We start from the raw sequence: 14,536 nt of genomic DNA, 5'->3' as shown, positions 1-14,536 counted from the left end.
CACATGACCTTTGACCCCTTTAACCCAAATTGTATCAGTTCATATTTGTATTCCAGTTCTTGCTTGTGCCAAGCATGGTTGAAATCCTTTTAATCATTTACAAATTAATGCGATAGCAAAACGATTTTCAATGAAAGGGCACATGACCTTTGAACTTTGATGTTTTTTGAACACAATGCGTAATTGGTTGGCTGGCTTCCATTACCCCTCATACATTTCCCAAGATCAGTTGAAATCTCTTCATTGGTTCACGAATTAGAGGTAACAAGGCTTTTCAATTAAAAGTCACATGACTATAGACCTTTGACTTTTTGAACCCAAATCGAATAAATTCGTCTTTGTATTGCAGTCCCCACTTGTGCAAGATTTAGTTGAAATCCCTGCAGTGGTTCGCAAGTAATCGTGGGAACAAAAAACGGATAACTGAAGGGTGGACAGATGCACACACAGGCGCACAGCCAAACAGCCAACCCGAAACACAATGCTGTAGGGGCTTAAAATAAAAATTCAACGAAAACCAATAAAAAATATGATAACAAAGCAAAACTAGAGCGAAGTCGAAGGCACAGCATCACAAATCCCCATGCTTCCCACCAAAGACAATGTTGGCAAAAAATGGCAAAAAGGTCCACCAGGAATGACCCAATACATTTTTTTGGTTAAAAGATGTTTTTTCCCCCATTTTGGACCCCTGTGATCACAAGTCTGCACCCCATGCCCGTGAACTGGAGGTCAAATCTAAAAATATAATCGCTCCATATTCCATGCACCCCCAATGTTGATTCCATATACAAAGTTTCATTAAAGATGCACCCATGATTGAATTTTTTGGTGTTTGACCTTTTCACCACACCACGGGGTTTAGGGCAAAATGATAGTGCTCTCGCTCCTTTGTGCCATGTGGTAATCTGCACAATCGTTTAAGAGGGGATAGTGTGATGGACAGACGGATAGACGGAGCCAATTACAATATCCCCTCCCTCCAGGTATTAACACGCAACGATCTCTTATTATGTCAAGGGCAAACACTCTTGGGAAAATATACAAAGATAAAAACCTGGTTCTTCATTTGGTCTGCAAAATTCCAAGAAGGGAATCAATGACTTTATGACTTTGTAGGCCTTAACATCTCCTTGGAGCTTAATCATATTCATCACTTGGGTTGTCCACATCAGGCCTGTAATGAAAGGACATGTGCTCCGTTTGAGCATCAAATAAGTTCATCAAAGGACAAGAAAGATACCTGTGTCTGCATGGGATTCTAAATGGGGCAGTGATGAAGGAAGAAAAAATGCAATGATGTCTTCTGTCATCGAGTCGGCAATCTGGGAGCAATAAATCGCATTTCTTGCCCCATCTGATGCAATTTAAATGCTCTAATGGTGGCGAGGTGCTCCATTTTAAACTGTTTGTTTGACATATGTAGCTTTTTGATACCTAGGGCTCATAATGAAAATTTGTATTGTTGTCAAAGCCATTGACCAATTGCAAATTAAAAGTAGGAGATGCAATTTTAAAGCTTAAAAGCCTATGATTCATTATGGAACAGATTCCTTGCATATACCGCATATAACTCATTTAAACCATTCAATGACTTTTTTTTTTTTTTTTTTTTTTTTGTATACTGAATCGAGGCTCGTGAAAGAGCTAACATTTATTTCACAAACAAATATACCAGACAAACAAAATATACAAAAAGAGGGAGCGGAAGACAAGATGGGGAGAGAAGGGGAAGCACACAACCACAACATTTGAGAGCAGGGAGAAGTGTGGGAGGGAGAGGGCTTGGGGGCAGGAGGCATGGGAAGGGGTGGGGGGGGAGAGGTATAAAACACAAGGGGACCGAAATTAGCGGGGGTAGAAAAGATCAAGGTTTTGGATGGGGGAGGATAAGAGATGGTGGTGAACAGCTGTTTTAAAGACCTGGAGGGTGGAGTGGGATTGAAGAGAGTGAGGGAGTTTGTTCCAGAGGCGGGAGAAAAGAGGAATGAAGGAGTGAAGGTGAGCAGAAAGTTTATGGTTAAACTGATATTAATGTAGAAAAGCTTAAATTTTGTGTGGCTGGCGGGCATCGAAGCCGATATACTTGGAAAATAAAATCACAGAACCATCGGAAAGCATCCATAAATGTACACAGAAACCTGTAAAAGCATCCGTTAAACAAGTAAACGAAAAAAACATGTTTTAGGGCTACAAACTTTTATTTTTTTAAAGTTTAAAACCTGTTTTTTCATTTTTTTATATATTTGATTTTGATAGATGAAAATGTACCAGAAAAGAGGACGGTGGGCCAAATTTCAGCTCTCTAGGACGTATGAAACCTAGAAAACGAACACCTCAAAGTTTGAAACGGGACAACAAACAAAGTTCAGATGAAGTTAAATAAAAATGTGTAAAAAACAAACAAACCTCAATCCATATCTATCATTTGAACATTGTAATCTCGACAACTATGAACTGTGAAATAAACATGACAATAATGTCCGTAAATGACAATTTACTTGGAAAAAACATAAAAGCATCCATTAAAAAACAAGTACAAAAAGTTTTAATTAAAACAAAAGCCGCGTCGATGTTACACAATGCCTAGATGCAGCTGTGCCTATAACGTCGATGTTATAAGCACAGGACATTCCTATTGATTCGATTACTTGATGTTATTTTTGTGCGAAGTGAAAATATATCTCGGCAATTTCCAGTGTGTGGCGACGAATTTTTAATATATCTCGGAATTTTCCCGTCTGTTATTTCAGGCGGTGTATGACTGACCATGCCGTGATTGTAAAAAAATATATCTCGGCAATTTCTCGTGTGTAGCGACACGTGAACGAAGCTATGCTCCTCTCTCCACATTATTGTGTCGACGTATAAATTAAATATTTCATCGTGACGATTGTCATCAAATGGACGAATTTTTAATATATCTCGGCATTTTCCCGTCTGTTATTTCAGGCGGTGTATGACTGAGCATGCCACGATTTAAACAAAATATATATATCTCGGCATTTTCCCGTATGTGGCGACACGTGAACGAAGCTATGCTCCTCTCTGCACATTATTGTGACGACGTATAAATTAAATATTTCATCGTGACGATTGTCATCAAATGGACGAATTTTTAATACTAGGGCATGCCCGTACTATATCTATATCTAAAATTATATCCCCCCCCCCCCTCTATTTACATGAAATGGTTTGGTCCAAAGCGAACGGCGTGCGAGTACGGTGACAATCCCCCCCCTCTATTTACATGAAATGGTTTGGTCCATTCGCAAAGCCAAAGCGAACGGCAGTTACGAATCGCAGTTACGATGAATCGCAAAGTAGTTTTAATTAGTTTTAAAACATAGTTTAACGCCAACATAGTTTGCCAACGTGAAATAAATGAATACGCTCTCAAATGTGCCGTCCGAGGCAGAGTCTGTTCGGCACGTTCGGCACACGTGATAGCTCGCTGCTCTCTGATTGGTTGAATCGTTTTTTGGACATAGCTCGGTAACTACTTGTCCGATTAATATGAAACCTTGAAAAGGCACATCCTCGGGTCCCCAGCAATATACCTGGCAAGTTTCAAGTATATCGGACCGGTAGTTGTCGAGAAACAGCGGTCGCATACACACACACACACACACACACACACACAGACAGAGATTAGTGGAATTATAGATAGATATCTCGGCATTTTCCCGTCTGTTATTTCGGGCGGTGTATGACTGAGCATGCCACGATTTAAACAAAATATATATATCTCGGCATTTTCCCGTCTCTTATTTCGAGCGGTGTATGACTGAGCATGCCGCGATTAAAAAAAAAAAAAATCTCAATGGACTTGAAGTTACAGGCCTTTGAGAATTCATTTCGTTCTATAAAGGGCAACTTTCATCGGATTTTCTTCCCGTTTTTTTTCAACCGAGTCTAAAACTATGTTAGCGACTGTGAAAAATGAAATGATATATCGAATTTGATTTGAAAGAAAACTGTGTGAGAGAGGAAGACACCACGGGCCTACAAAACAGGCCTCAAAGCTATGCGAGTTAATAAAATGGTGGATATTTGTTTATATGAAGCCTCTCCCAAAATGGGTGGAGCTATGGTTCCCAGAATTGGGTGGAGCTTCGAGGTTTTGTCTTCTCTGCAAGAACAACAAGAAGAAGAAGAAGAAGAAGAAGCAGTGGTAACAACAACAACAGCAGAAGGCACTCTATGAGCAGCGTCTGCGACGCGGCTAAAAAAAAAACCTCAATTGATATCTCGCATCTGAAAATTTAATTTCTATAACTGTTGAATCAAGTTTTTCAAGGCATACTACTCAGATCGCAGCTATGAAAAATGTGTGTCCCTATTGTCTTAATGTTCCTCATTTGCTTCTTTCTTCCCAAATATTGTAATTTATATCTCCTCAACGTTATCCTAATACCCCTCCTCGCATCAAAAAATAAAAACAAACAATATTTTTTCACTTCATGACGATCTTTCTCTCACCTTCACTCTTTCTCTCTCTTTCTCTCAAGACTCCCTGCTCACCTTCACTCTTTCATTCCTCTTTTTTCCCACCTCTGGAAAAACTTCCGCACTCTCTTCAATCCCAATCCTCCATCCAGGTCTTTAAAACGGCTGTTCACCACCATCTCTTATCTTCCCCCATCCAAAACCTTGATATTTTCTACCCCCGTTAATACACCCCAAATCCAAAACACTTCATTCCTGAAATTCCGAGCAGTGTTAATTTGTTTTATACCACGTAACCCTTCCCTCCCTCTAACCTTGGCACCTCTGAGCTCCTCACCACATACAAGGCTTTCTTCCGCAGCTTGATGGAAACTGCTCTCCCCTGTGGGCTGGTGCTCCTGCCTTACACATACCTCGGCTTCACGCTGTAGAAACCAAAATTCCAATGATTTTCAGAATCATTGGAAACTCCTGCAATGAAGTTAACTCCGAGGGCCTTTCATTTACTCACCGCAGGCAGGTTGGTGGTCTTTCTGTCTTCCACCGACTCCTCTCCGGCCTTGCTCCCCTAGCTCTTTCTGTGCTCTGTCCCCCCAATATTCCTTCAGGTCGCACAAGATCTGCCTGCAACCCTCTTATGGTTAAACTGACAAAATCTGGGCTCTCTGCTCACCTTCACTCTTTCATTCCCCTTTTCTCCCGCCTCTGGAACAAACTCCCCCACTCCCTTGAATCCCTCTCCTCCCTCCAGGTCTTTAAAACAGCTGTTCACCACCATCTCTTATCTTCCCCCATCCAAAACCTTGATCTTTTCGACCCCCGCTAATTCATCCCAGATATACTTTTTTTTTTTTTTGGAAACTCCAACTTCTTTCCTGGAAGTCCTTGCAGTGTTCATATGTTTTATACCTCTCCCACCTCCCCCCAAGCCCTCCCCCTCCCACATTTCTCTCTCCCGATGTCCCTGCTCTCAAATGTTGTGTTTGTGTCCTTCCCCCTCTCTCCCCATCTTGTCTACCGCTCCCCTTATTTTTTGTGTTTTATGTGTCGGTTTGACTTTTTGTGTGATTAATGTTAGCTCTTTCACGAGTCTCGATCTTGTATACAAAAAAGAAAGAAAAAAAATAGAAGCTTTCAGGATCATTGGTATCTCCCGTGATGAAGCTGATTCTGAGGGCCTTTCACTCTATCACCGCAGGCAGGTAGGTGGTCTTTCTGTCTTCTACCGACTCCTATCCAGCCTTGCTCCCCCAGCTCTGTCAGTGCTCTGTCCCCCAAATATTCCTACAGGTCACCCAAGATCTGCCAGCAACCCTCTTATGGTTAAACTGTCAAAATCAAGACTCTCTGCTCACCTTCACTCTTTCATTCCTCTTTTTTCCACCTCTGGAGCAAACTCCCACACTCTATTCAATCCCTCTCCTCCCTCCAGGTCTTTAAAACAGCTGTTCACCACCATCTCTTATCTTCCCCCATCCAAAACCTTGATCTTTTCTACCCCTGTTAATATACCCCAAATCCACCTGTTTCAAATTCCGTTTTCCTTCCTGAAAGTCCTTGTAGTGTCTATTTGTTTTATTCCGTGTACCCCGCCCCAGCCCTCTCCCTTCCACAGATCTCCCGATGTCCCCGTTCTCTCCTGTTGTTGTGCTTCCCTCTCTCTCCCTTCTTGTCTTCCGCTCACTTTATTATGTTTCATGTGTGTTTCTGTTTATGTTTTTGTGTTTTATGTGTTCGTGCTTATACGAGACTCGACTTTGTATACCAAAAAAAACCTCATTACACTTGAATTTCCTTCTGCCTGTACCTCCTGTACTCTATTCTTTATTCTCCTTTTTCTCAATATCTCCAAACTCAATCTTCACTGAATATAAATGCTTGTTCCTTTAAAAGCATTTTAAAACATTTTTAAAATGTTCACTTTTCTTATTTCGCCCTCAGGTATGCACGTGTTCTTCTTATGCACTATGATCTATTCCCCTTCTTTTCTTTTGCTTCTTCACAAAGACTATTTTGCAAAACTGTCGATTAGCTTAGCGCTTGGTTCACCACCCCTTCTTCCGCACCTACAGTACCACCTTTCTCTGAGTATTCAACTAAAAATCTTCAACATTGCATGATCTTTATCTCTGTTTGCCCAATTTGGAAACATCATCCCTCCACTTCATATTCCCTATTTCGGCATCTCCCCTAACCACGCTCTCTCAAAGCTTCATGTCCACCCACCGTTTTGCATCTCTCCTCACCTCACCCTCTCAATGTTTCCCTCTCACCCTGTCCCCGCAATGCCTCACCGCTCTCCTCCACCCTCCCAATGCCTCCTTCCATGTCTCTAACTGTGTGAACGTCAAACATCTGAGATCTCCACTCCAACGTAGAAGATCTGTCAATTCTGGCTGCTTCCGATAAACCAGTTTACCATCATCTGGTTAACTGAATCGTTCCACCTACAGGACGTCCCTGAATCCTTAGTGTCTCTCCCCAGTTATTGTCTCTTCCGATTTGATAGGCCTGAATGCCGCCCTGGCGGTGGGGTTTTACTTTACATCAAATCAATTTCTCACTACACTTGTACTGATCTTGCACCTCAAAACCACCATAAGTACCTTTGTCTGTGACTCTGCCTCTGCTCCCACCTCTTATTTGTCTGTGTGTTGTACCATCCTCCAAACAATGACAACTCCATATGCATCTCTCTCAGAGAAGATGGACAAACTCTTAACCATTCATCCGAACTCTCTCTTCCTCATACAGTGCATTCAGAAAGAATTCAGACCCCTTCACTTTTTTCACATTTAGTTATGTTGCAGCCTTATGCTGAAATCGTTTAAATTCATTTTTTGCCTCATCAATTTACACTCAATATCCCATAATGACAAAGAGAAAACAGGATTTTAGAAAGTTTTGCAAATTTATTAAAAAGAAAAAACTGAAATATCACATTGACATAAGTATTCATACTGTTTGCTATGACACTTGAAATTTAGCTCAGGTGCCTCCCATTTCTCTTGATCATCTTTGAGATGTGTCTACACCCTGTTTGGAGTCCACCTGTGGTAAATTCAATTGATTGGACATGATTTGGAAAGGCACACACCTGTCTATATAAGGTCTCACAGCTGACAATGCATATCAGGGCAAAAACCAAGCCATGAGGTCGAAGGAACTGCCTGCAGAGCTCAGAGACAGGATTGTGTCGAGGCACAGATTTGGGGAAGCCTACAAAAAATTTCTGCTGCATTGAAGGTTCCCAAGAGCACAGTGGCCTCCATAATTCTTAAATGGAAGAAGTTTGGAACAACCAGGACTCTTCCTAGAGCTGGCTGCCCGGCCAAACTGAGCAATCGGGGGAGAAGGGCCTTGGTAAGAGAGGTGACCAAGAACCCGATGGTCACTCTGGCTGAGCTCCAGAGATCCTGTGTGGAGATGGGAGAAACTTCCAGAAGGACAACCATCACTGCAACACTCCACCGATCTGGGCTTTATGTCAGAGTGGCCAGATGGAAGCCTCTCCGCAGTGAAAGACACATGAAAGCCCGCTTGAAGTTTGCAAAAAAGCACCAAAGGGACTCTCAGACTGTGAGAAACAAGATTCTGTGGTCTGATGAAACCAAGCTTGAACTGTTTGGCTTCCGTCTGGCCACTCTGCCATAAAGCCCAGATCGGTGGAGTGTTGCAGTGATGGTTGTCCTTCTGGAAGTTTCTCCCATCTCCACACAGGATCTCTGGAGCTCAGCCAGAGTGACCATCGGGTTCTTGGTCACCTCTATTACCAAGGCCCTTCTCCCCCGATTGCTCCGTTTGGCGGGGCGGCCAGCTCAAGGAAGAGTCCTGGTTGTTCCAAACTTCTTCCATTTAAGAATTATGGAGGCCACTGTGCTCTGGGGAACCTTCAATGCAGCAGAAATTTTTTCATAGGCTTCCCCAGATCTGTGCCTCGACACAATCCTGTCTCTAAGCTCTGCAGGCAGTTCCTTCGACCTCATGGCTTGGTTTTTGCTCTGATATGCATTGTCAGCTGTGAGACCTTATATAGACAGGTGTGTGCCTTTCCAAATCATGTCCAATCAATTGAATTTACAACAGGTGGACTCCAATCAAGGTGTAGAAACATCTCAAAGATGATCAAGATAAATGGGAGGCACCTGAGCTAAATTTCGAGTGACATAGCAAAGGGTCTGAATACTTATGTAAATGTGATATTTCAGTTTTTTCTTTTTAATAAATTTGCAAAACTTTCTAAAATCCTGTTTTCTCTTTGTCATTATGGGGTATTGAGTGTAGATTGATGAGGGAAAAAATTAATTTAAACGATTTCAGCATAAGGCTTCAACATAATAAAATGTGAAAAAGTGAAGGGGTCTGAATAATTTCTGAATGCACTGTATGTGGTGATTTCAATTGTCAGCATGAAAATTGGCTGGGTGTTGATACCTCTCTCACTAGCCATGGCACTTCAGTAAAGGACTCCCTCAATCTGTGAACTTTCCGACCCAGATTTGCCCCAATGGCAAATCCTACCTTATAGACATGACAATGAAAAACTTCCCCACAAATGTCTCCTGCTTTTACTCTGTGCCAATTGGTTTATCTGGTCATATGCTTATGAAAGTAAACATCTCACTGGCTATTTTCAGAGAGCTGCTTCATCACTGGTGAGTCTGGCAGTCCACTCAGGCAGTTTGGGAAGGACTCCAAGCAACCATCTCACTTCCTGACTGGTCTCCTATATCTACCTCTGCTGCCATTAACTCAGCCTGGGAATTTTTCCACAAAAACCTGCTCTCTCCTATGCACAGCTCCAACCTATCTCATCTTCAGTTATCCTCCCTTCTTCCCACCCATGGTACACTGCATCCTGTGATGAAGGAGTTGTTCTGAAACAACGTCCCTCCTCTTCCTGGAAAGCATAGTCCACCAACGGCAATCTCATATCATTCCATAAAGCCCACAACAAGTGTATACACTCTCAGGAGAGCCTGAAAACATCTGTCCAACCTTAAGATTGAACTCTCAGACATGTCTCCCCCCTCTGAAACTTGGTGGTGCTTTGTTAAGTCTGTCTCCGGAGTATGCTTCCCATCCACCCCACCTTGCTCCAAACTCTCTGCGTATGGCATCCAAAGCCAAGTCTACACCTGGTTTCCTGTCTTCCTCTACACTCTACCCCTTTGCTATGACACTCTTACTGAAGCTCATGTGCATCCAATTTCCATTGATTATCCTTGAAATTTCTCTACACCTTGATTGGAGTCCATCTGTGGGCAATTCAATTGATTAGACATGATTTCGAAAGAAACGCAACGTTCCATACAAGGTCACACAGTTGGCAGTGCATGTCAGAGCAGAAACTCCACCATGAAGTCCAAGGAACTGTCTGTAGAACTCCGAGATAGAATTGTGAGGAGGCTGAGATAGAATTGTGAAGAGGCATAGATCTGAGGAAGGGTATAAATAAGCCAATTTCTAGATTGTTGAAAGTTCCCAAGAGCACAGTGAGCTCCAACATTAGGAAATTGAAAAAATATGGAACTTCCCAGACTCTTGCTTGAGCTGGCCGTCTGACAAAACTGAGCAGCCGGGCAAAAAGGACCTTTATCAGGGAGATGACCAAGAACCCAATGACCACTCTGACAGAACTGCAGAGTTCCTTGTCTGAGATGGGAAAATCTACCTGAAGGACAACAGTTTCTGCACCACTTCACAAATCGAGGCTTTGTGGGAGAGTGGCCAGACAGAAGTCACTCCTCAGAAAAAGGCACATGACAGCACACCTGGAGTTTGTAAAAAGTCATGTGAAAGACTGAGAGCATGAGGAAAAAGATTCTGTGGTCTCATGAGAAGAAAATTGAACTCTTTGACCTGAATGCAAAGTGCTCCATCTGGCAAAAACTGAGCATTGCTCATCACCCATCTTACACCATCTCTACCATGAAGCATAGTGGTGGCAGCATCACGTTATGGGGATGCTTTTCAGTGGCAAGAACTGGAAAACTTGAAAGGATCGAGGGAACAATGAATGGAGCCAAATACAGGCAAATCATTGAGGAAAACCTGCTTCAGAGTACAAACACCTTCACTCCTTCATTCCTCTTTTCTCCCGCCTCTAGAACAAACTCCCTCACTCTCTTCAATCCCTCCACCCTCCAGGTCTTTAAAACAGCTGTTCACCACCATCTCTTATCTTCCCCCATCCAAAACCTTGATCTTTTCTATCCCCGATAATTTCACCCCAATTCACTTTTTGAAATACCAACTTCTGTCCTGGAAGTCCTTGGTGTCCTTGTGTTTTATACTTCTCCCACCCCCCCCCCTTCCCACGCCTCCTCCCCCCCCCCCCTTCCCACGCCTCCTCCCCCCAAGCCCTCTCCCTCCCACACATCTCCCTGCTCTTAAATGTTGTGTGCTCTCAAGTGTTTGCATGCTTCCCATTCTCTTGTCTTCCGCTCCCTCTTTTTATATATTTTGTTTGTTTGGTTGATTTGTTTGTGAAGTAAATGTCAGCTCTTTCACGAGCCTCGATTGAGTATACAAAAAAAAAAATAAAAAAAATAAACTGTGGCGAAGATTTACATTCCAACAGGACAATGACCCCGAGCATACAGCCAAAGCAACACTGGAATGGCTTCAGAACAAGAATGTGAAAGTCCTTGAGTGGCCCAGCCAAAGCCCAGGCCTGAATCTCATTGAGAATCTGTGGAAAGACTTGAAGATTGCTGTTCACCGACACTCCCCATCCAACTTGACGGAGCTTGAGCAAATGAGCAAGGAAGAATGGGAGAAACTCACCAAATCCAGATGTGCAAAGCTGACACAGACACAAGCAGAAGACTCGAAGCTGTAATCGCTGCCAAATGTGTTTCTACAAAGTATTGACTGATCGGGTTGAATATTTATGGAATTCGATATTTTTGGATTACTTTTTAAAATTCATTTGTAAACATTTTAAAAAGCCACCTTGACATTATGGGAAATTATGTGGAGATCAGTGACAAAAAAGCATCTCACTTTAATCGGTTTAAAAATCAGGCTGTAACAACAAAATCGGAAAAATTCAAGAGGTGTGAAATACTTTCTGAAGGCACTGTAGATGAATTACGAATTATGTAGAATTTTTTTCCAAAATGAATTTTTTTATTCATAACTGAAGAGATCAAACTAAACACTGTTATTGTTGAAGGAAGTTACATGACAGGAATATCTGCAAAAATATGTACAAATCAAAATTTACTGGTTGCAAATGTATCCAGCCCCTACATTCAGTACTTGGTTGAAGTGGTCATTAGTATTTGGTGGTCAGTACTTTTGCAGCAATGACTGCCATCAGTCTTTTTGGGTAGGTCTCTACCAGCTTTTCACTATGAGATGGTGAAATATTTGCCCATTCTTCACGTGAAAATTGCTCTAGTTCTGCCAAGTTTGATGTGGATCGTCGATGGACTGAAATCTTCAATTCTCACCCACAAATGTTCAATTGGGCATAAGTCAGGACTTTGACTGGGCCACTCAATAACATTTATTTTCTTCTTATTCAGCCACTCCAGTGTGGCTTTAGCTTTGTGCTTCGGATCATTGTCCTGCTGAAATGTGAATCTCCTACCCAGTTTTAGATTAATGGCCGACTCAAGCTGGTTTTCATCAAGGATTCCCCTGTACTTTGCACAATCCATTGTCCCTTCTGTTCTGACAAGCTTGCCAGTTCCTGTTGATAAAAAGCAGCCCCATAACATGATGCTGCCACCACCTTGCTTGACAGTTAGGATGATAATCACTGGGTCATGTACAGTGTTCAGCTTGCACCAGATGTAACACTTTAAATTTAGACCAAAAATTTCTAATTTTGTCTCATCTGACCACAAAACGTTTCTCCACATGCCTGCAGTATAAACAAGTTGCTTTTTCACAAACTCAATACAAGCTTTTAGATGCGTTTTTTTTTCAGTAATGGCTCCTTTCTTGCCACCTATCAACAGAGGTTCCACTTTGTGAAGGTCCCAACCCTCTTACTTCCAGGTTGCTGTTTTCTCCCCTCTTTTTCCATGTTTGGTCATTCCTTTGCTTATTGCACAAAACCATTGTCCCACTCCCCCACTTTCGAAACGTTAAAAAGAATAGACAAAAAAATCAGCGAAAAAAAGAATGTTCCCAAAATGACACACACCAGATTTGGGATATGAAGCAATGAAGGTGTCATCAGGTCGGGCCTGAAAACTCATTATCTTTTCCCAGTGCTGCAGGGCTCCTGGCATCACCAACAATCCATCAGCCACAACCAGTTTAGGTTTGTCATATTCTTCAACAGTTGCACCTTTGCCAACTGATCCTGGCTTGTGATCTCCTGCAACAATATATAAATAGCACAAGGAATTACAAAGAATGTGAATACATGAAGAGGACATCTGTCCAATCAATCATGTCTGTGTCATTACAGGGGAGGTGTGAAGGGGGCAAATCGGGGGAGGGGCTACAGTGCCCTGGAATACTGGAGGGTGAGCCATAAGCCCCAGGAGTAATAACATATTGCAGTAATAACAGTAATACATAATATGAGTAATAACCCATTACAGTAATACAACAATTACATTTACCTCCTTCGATATTGAGTGCATCCATATGACGTCCGCCATTATCACAGCACAAGATAATTTTTCTCCACATCCAGTGTGAAACCCGATGTAAAAAAAACATGTGTTATGGTGCCAAATGCTTCTTGAATGCATTGTTTCAGTTCATCAACAGATGCCATGCAATGATCTGCAACCTTAGTTTTGATGTAGGGTAGCGTGGGGCAAGACGCCCCCATTAAGCAAGATTGCTGATATCTGCTCCTGTTGCAGCTATAGAGAACTAAAAGTAAATGCAAACAATAAGGACACATTAGCGCTACATAATAGCACAAGCACACCAAGATAGAAAAAAACGAAAAAGAACAAGAAGTGAATTTTTTTTTTTTTGGCCTCTTTGCCCCATGCCGGAGGTAAAACGCCCACCAGGTTGGGGCAAAACGCTTACTGTGGGCGTGTTGCCCCTGAGAAGTGAGCGTTTTGCCCCTTACTTCCGAATTACATAAAAAGAAGATAATACTAACGTCTGACTAGAAAAACATAGTCTCCTACATAGAGGAAATTTCACTGTAAATACAAAATGTCATGAATTGTGACTTGGTCAAATTCAAACAGTCATGGGCACATGTCAGTCCGAGACATCCGACTCGCAGTTTGGGCACAGGAACTGGGCCAGTCCTGGCGTACATTGTTCATGTGCCCAATGAAGGCACAACTGGCACTGCACCCACACCTCCCTGGGTCTGGCATGGCTGTACTCCTCACAGCATATAAGACAAGGCCAGTCTTCCTCCTCACTCGAAGCCTGTCGAGCACCTTTTGTGGCCATGACTTTCCCGGGCTTTTGAACAGTTGTCAGCCCTGTCTCATCCATGTTCCACACTCTTGAAGGGGTGTAGTCTTCAGCTGTCAAACACTCCTTGAAGAGGTCAAAGAAACCCTGGACCCTGGGTTTATTGAAGCCCACAACACGCGCTATGCTGGTTGCTTGAGGCTGCCTGAGGGTGAGGTCGTGACGGGAGAGAAAGTTCTGGACCCAGTCCTTTCCTGCCATCCGGGACTCTCTGTTGAAAGGGTGGCTAATTTGAGCCTTCTCAGCAACATCAAACGCTAGATGCTGCATGTCCCGCATCCTCAGACCGTACAGTCGCCTCTGCATCTCCGTTACATGTGATTTCAGCTGCACGTCGATCTCAGGAGGAAGGGCGTTCTTATATCTCCCAAAATTCAGCACACCAGGTGCTGCTACTTGCTGGTCTCTGTGCCTTCATAGGGTACGTGCCGGAACACCAAAGTCCTTGCTGGCACGAATGAGTGGAAGTCCCTCGCTCACTGCTGTCAAGGCTGCAGACAAGTTGCTTTGGCCATAATTGCCCCTCTCTGTCTTCCTTTTGTATGTTCTCACCATCATGTATCTGTTGACAAGTGTTTAAAAATGATTCAGTCTCTAAGTCATAATTTCTTTTATTCATAACTTAGCGGAATATATTCAAATGATAGTCACTTTTACTAGCATAGCAGAG

At 42.7% G+C, this 14,536-nt stretch overlaps 1 protein-coding gene across 1 annotated transcript in view; it reads right to left on the bottom strand.

Moving 5' to 3' along the window:
* Positions 1 to 14,536, bottom strand: part of LOC137431195 (sulfotransferase 1B1) — a 139,285-nt gene that overhangs the window by 31,155 nt on the left and 93,594 nt on the right. Inside the window, exons 2-3 of the mRNA XM_078781637.1 lie at positions 12,611 to 12,787; positions 1,058 to 1,177 (exon numbers count right to left, since the gene is read on the bottom strand). Coding sequence (XP_078637763.1) covers positions 1,058 to 1,177; positions 12,611 to 12,698 — 208 coding nt within the window. The 5' untranslated portion in view covers positions 12,699 to 12,787. The remainder of the gene's footprint in view (positions 1 to 1,057; positions 1,178 to 12,610; positions 12,788 to 14,536) is intronic.

This window comes from Myxine glutinosa, chromosome 7 (genome assembly GCF_964187855.1).
Source record: "Myxine glutinosa chromosome 7, kmMyxGlut1.1, whole genome shotgun sequence".
In the NCBI taxonomy this organism is placed as follows: Eukaryota; Metazoa; Chordata; class Myxini; order Myxiniformes; family Myxinidae; genus Myxine; species Myxine glutinosa.
Note: the sequence above shows the minus strand (reverse complement) of the source record. Positions and strands in the feature narration are given on the sequence as shown.